Raw genomic sequence first — 3,868 nt, forward strand, 5'->3', positions numbered from 1 at the left:
GTATGGAATGAATTATTGGTTCATGCGAGATTGTGCATAAATTGAAGGCACTTAGAATATATATATTATAAAATATGAAAAAAAATATTTTAAATTTATACAATATAGTAATAATTAATTGAATTGGGTATCTCACAATCATATACTTCTCAAATGCATGTGATTCGTTGAACATATTGTGACTTCTCGTTGTTCCTACAAGATGATAGTGTTCAATTTGAAAAGGGTTTTTAACAAATATTAATGAGAGAAGATGATAGCATATCATCATTTTACTTTTAGACTATGCAATGATTTCAAATATAATTAATTATTACAAGTATTGAATTATTATTTAACTCGACTGGTGTCGGTATTATTGTCAGTGTAAAAGGACGTGAATCTAGTGCGCTGATGCATATCATCCTCTTATTTAGGAGTTGAGGAGGAGGTATGGATGGTCCTAGACATTAAAACAAAGCCCAAGAATCATGATGCTATACTCATATGGAAGAAAGTAAATTTTAAAAAAAAAGAATAAAACCCATTTTTATGTATGAGTGAGGTAGATAAAACAAAACTATTATAGAATGTAAAAATAAAACATAAAAAAAGCGGCTCTTTAACAAAGTTGGATGTTATAATAAAATGTCGTTATAAAAAAGATTGACGGTAATGGTTTTATTTTTAAAAATTACAACTGTAGCAATAATTTCAATCAAAATCAATTAATACAAACACTAAACTAAATAAATTATTTTAACAAATAACTACCAGTTTAGCACATGAATTACACACCATAAAATTCAAATCAGGCACCTAAAGTTTCAAAACCTCGACTTTGTAAACACAACCAAATTCGAAAAAAGTACCACAGAGGCTTTTGTACTAAGAGTTGAATTGTATTTTATCTCGTCTACTTAAAAATTAGAAAAATTAGTCCATGTATATTAGATCAAAGAGCAAATTGGTCGTTATGTTAAATATTTTATCGATTTCTGCCGTTAAAAACTAACTCATGTACGTCAGCATGAAATGGAAGTGGCACGCCACATGTAAGTATTTAATTATTTCGTCAACCACCCCAATTTTTAACAATAAAAATAAGTAACTTTTTTATCAAAAAGGACAATTTATTATTTTTATTTAACGTACAAAAATTAATTTATTTTTTATTTTAATAAAAAAAATATATAATCTATTTAGTAAGTACTAAAATTTCTATATTACTTTTACCACCAAATTCTTATCCACAATCATAATATAATGATTGAAAAATAAAAGGGGAAGTAATTTAATTCCACTAGGGGATACAAAGAAGTATAGTTTGTTTCACCATTTTCACCAATTTTCTTGCAATGTCATTGGTTAAAGATCCAACGTCCTATCTCTCTCCACGTGTTGACAAACCATGGATGATGATGCTGATGATGTGACATACACATCCAGCCATACAAACTCCAACCCCCCCCCATAATTTTTTTCCTTTTTATATCATTGAGGGTTTCCCTCTTTCTTACTTTCTTCTTTCTCTCTCTCTCCTCTATTTCTTAACAAACCTCAACTTCAAAGATCGCCAAACATGCTAGGAACTGAGCGTGATTTGAACTTCAATGAGACCGAGCTGTGTCTCGGCCTTCCTGGTGGAAGTGGTGGAGGAGGAGGAGCTGCAGCCGCCGGTGGTGGTGGTAAAAATGAAGTGGAAAGTTCCCCAAAGACCACCGGGAAAAGAGGCTACTCCGAGACTGTTGATTTGAAGCTTAATCTTCAGTCTAAAGAAGGTTGCATGGATCTGAACCAGAACCTAGAAAATGGTTCAAAAGAAAAGAATCATCTCCCTGCAAAACCACCAGCCAAGTATGTCAAAAAAAAAAAAAACTACCATTGAAACATATTATATTTGTTTTTTTTTCTATATTTGTGTGTATATATTGATTTGTGGTTGGATTTTAAGGGCACAAGTATTGGGTTGGCCACCAGTTCGATCTTATAGGAAGAACATTATGGCTAACCAGAAGAACAACAGTGACGAAATCAGTGACAGAGCTAGCAGTGGCAGTGGCAGTGGCGGTGCAGCGTTTGTGAAGGTTTGCATGGCTGGTGCACCATATTTGCGTAAAGTAGATTTGAAGATGTACAACAGCTACCAAAAGTTATCCGATGCCTTGGCTAAGATGTTCAGTTCCTTCACCATGGGTAAGTTTTACAGTTCGAACCTTAACATGCAGCTTAGGGTTGATATTTCATCATCATGGATAGATATAACATTTGTTTTTTACGACAATGGTATGATATTTTGAGGGTTGTAATAGTAAGAAATCTGAGTAAATTGGTGGGTTTTTTTTTTTTTTGAAGGGAGTTATGGATGTGAAGGAATGATAGACTTCATGAATGAGAGCAAGTTGATGGATCTTCTCAACAGTTCTGATTATGTGCCAACCTATGAAGATAAGGATGGCGACTGGATGCTCGTGGGCGATGTCCCATGGGAGTATGTTTCACATATTATATATAAATATATAAATATATATATGTATGCATGCTAGTCTTCATTAGATGTCTCCCCACAGTCATGCATGCACATCTTTTAGCAGCTCACCTCACTTACAAATTAATCCGCTTTCCTTTCCATATATATTCTAGTACACCCACTTGGGTGAAAAAAATAACATTTCATTGTAATTGAGTTTTTATTGATTTAAAAAGCTTAAAAAGATAAAAATACTTTTAAAATTATATAACTTACTTTATATATAAAAGAATGTTTTAATAATTTTTCAGATTGAGTTGGTATCCAATGAACACGTAACATTAACTCAATCAGAAATTTAATATAATTATAAATATAGATAAAGGTAACACATCATCATAAAAAAATTAAATCTAAATCCACTTAACTTCATTTTTTAACAAAATGTCGTTATATTCTTTTTTTTTTATTTTTTCACAGGATGTTTGTTGACTCATGTAAACGTTTGCGCATAATGAAAGGATCCGAGGCAATAGGGCTCGGTAAGTTTGATTTTCTTTATCACTTATATACGTACGTGAATTCAATTAACAAATGTAAAATTAATTTGTTGATATTAATTTCAGCTCCAAGAGCAATGGAGAAATGCAAGAGCAGAGCCTAAACCATTCAAGATCATGGAATTAGAGCAAAGGGACAGTTGCCCCCTACAACTTTCTTGAGATGGTGTCATTGTATTGTATTAAATATTTCATGTATTTGGTATATATAGATATATATAAATAAATAATTTTATTAAAAAAAAAAAGAAAGAAGAAGATTTGGGACATTTGTAATGGACAAGAAGCAAGAAACTTAACCGTATTGTCTGGCTTTGTTTATTACTAATGGGGGGGAGAATTGTTGAATGATCACATGTTTTTGCCATTGTCTGGTCGTCTTTTACTGTCATAGTTTGCTGTCTATGTGTTTTGTTCTTCCCCCCTTAGTTTTTAATGCTAATATTTTCCTTTCCACCCAATCAAAAAGATTCTTCAGTCTCTCTAATTCCATCACTTTATTATCTTTATTAATATGCTGAAGAAAAAATTTAATATAATATTATACATATTATTAGAGACATAAATAAATGCTTTGAAAATTTTATTCAAATATCAGGACCCTACGAGAGATGGGGGAACATTACCATGTGCAGGCTGATGGTGGCATTCATTCATTGCCATTAATGCAGGTTTATTGTATATGTTTTTTATGAGTTTTTTTTAATAATAAAAAAATATTAAATAAATCACAGGAATTAGGTGAAATGACAATGGTCCCTCCTATCTTAATCAGTGGTCAAAGATTCAATCCTCGTTCTAGGTATGAAGTAGCTACCACGTTAATGAGCATGAGCTCACTTCATGCAAGGCTCTTGAG

General features: G+C 31.9%; 1 protein-coding gene across 1 annotated transcript; it reads left to right on the top strand.

The window, feature by feature from the left end:
* The first annotated feature begins 1,459 nt into the window (after nucleotides 1-1,459).
* LOC107927655 (auxin-responsive protein IAA14) lies at nucleotides 1,460-3,496 on the top strand. The gene is made up of 5 exons (XM_016858766.2): nucleotides 1,460-1,836; nucleotides 1,934-2,175; nucleotides 2,335-2,470; nucleotides 2,930-2,991; nucleotides 3,076-3,496. The coding sequence occupies exons 1-5, from the start codon at nucleotides 1,562-1,564 to the stop codon at nucleotides 3,111-3,113; spliced, it is 753 nt and encodes a 250-aa protein (XP_016714255.1). The 5' UTR covers nucleotides 1,460-1,561; the 3' UTR covers nucleotides 3,114-3,496.
* The last annotated feature ends 372 nt before the right edge of the window (nucleotides 3,497-3,868 follow it).

The sequence above is a fragment of the Gossypium hirsutum genome, chromosome D02, assembly GCF_007990345.1.
Source record: "Gossypium hirsutum isolate 1008001.06 chromosome D02, Gossypium_hirsutum_v2.1, whole genome shotgun sequence".
NCBI classification, from domain to species: domain Eukaryota; kingdom Viridiplantae; phylum Streptophyta; class Magnoliopsida; order Malvales; family Malvaceae; genus Gossypium; species Gossypium hirsutum.

Excerpts from the sequence above, each read along its gene's own strand:
- LOC107927655 (XM_016858766.2), top strand. The coding sequence starts at position 1,562 with ATGCTAGGAACTGAGCGTGATTTGAACTTCAATGAGACCGAGCTGTGT. Across the intron at positions 2,471-2,929 it reads GTGGGCGATGTCCCATGGGA|GATGTTTGTTGACTCATGTA; the intron begins GTATGTTTCACA and ends ATTTTTTCACAG. Across the intron at positions 2,992-3,075 it reads ATCCGAGGCAATAGGGCTCG|CTCCAAGAGCAATGGAGAAA; the intron begins GTAAGTTTGATT and ends TATTAATTTCAG.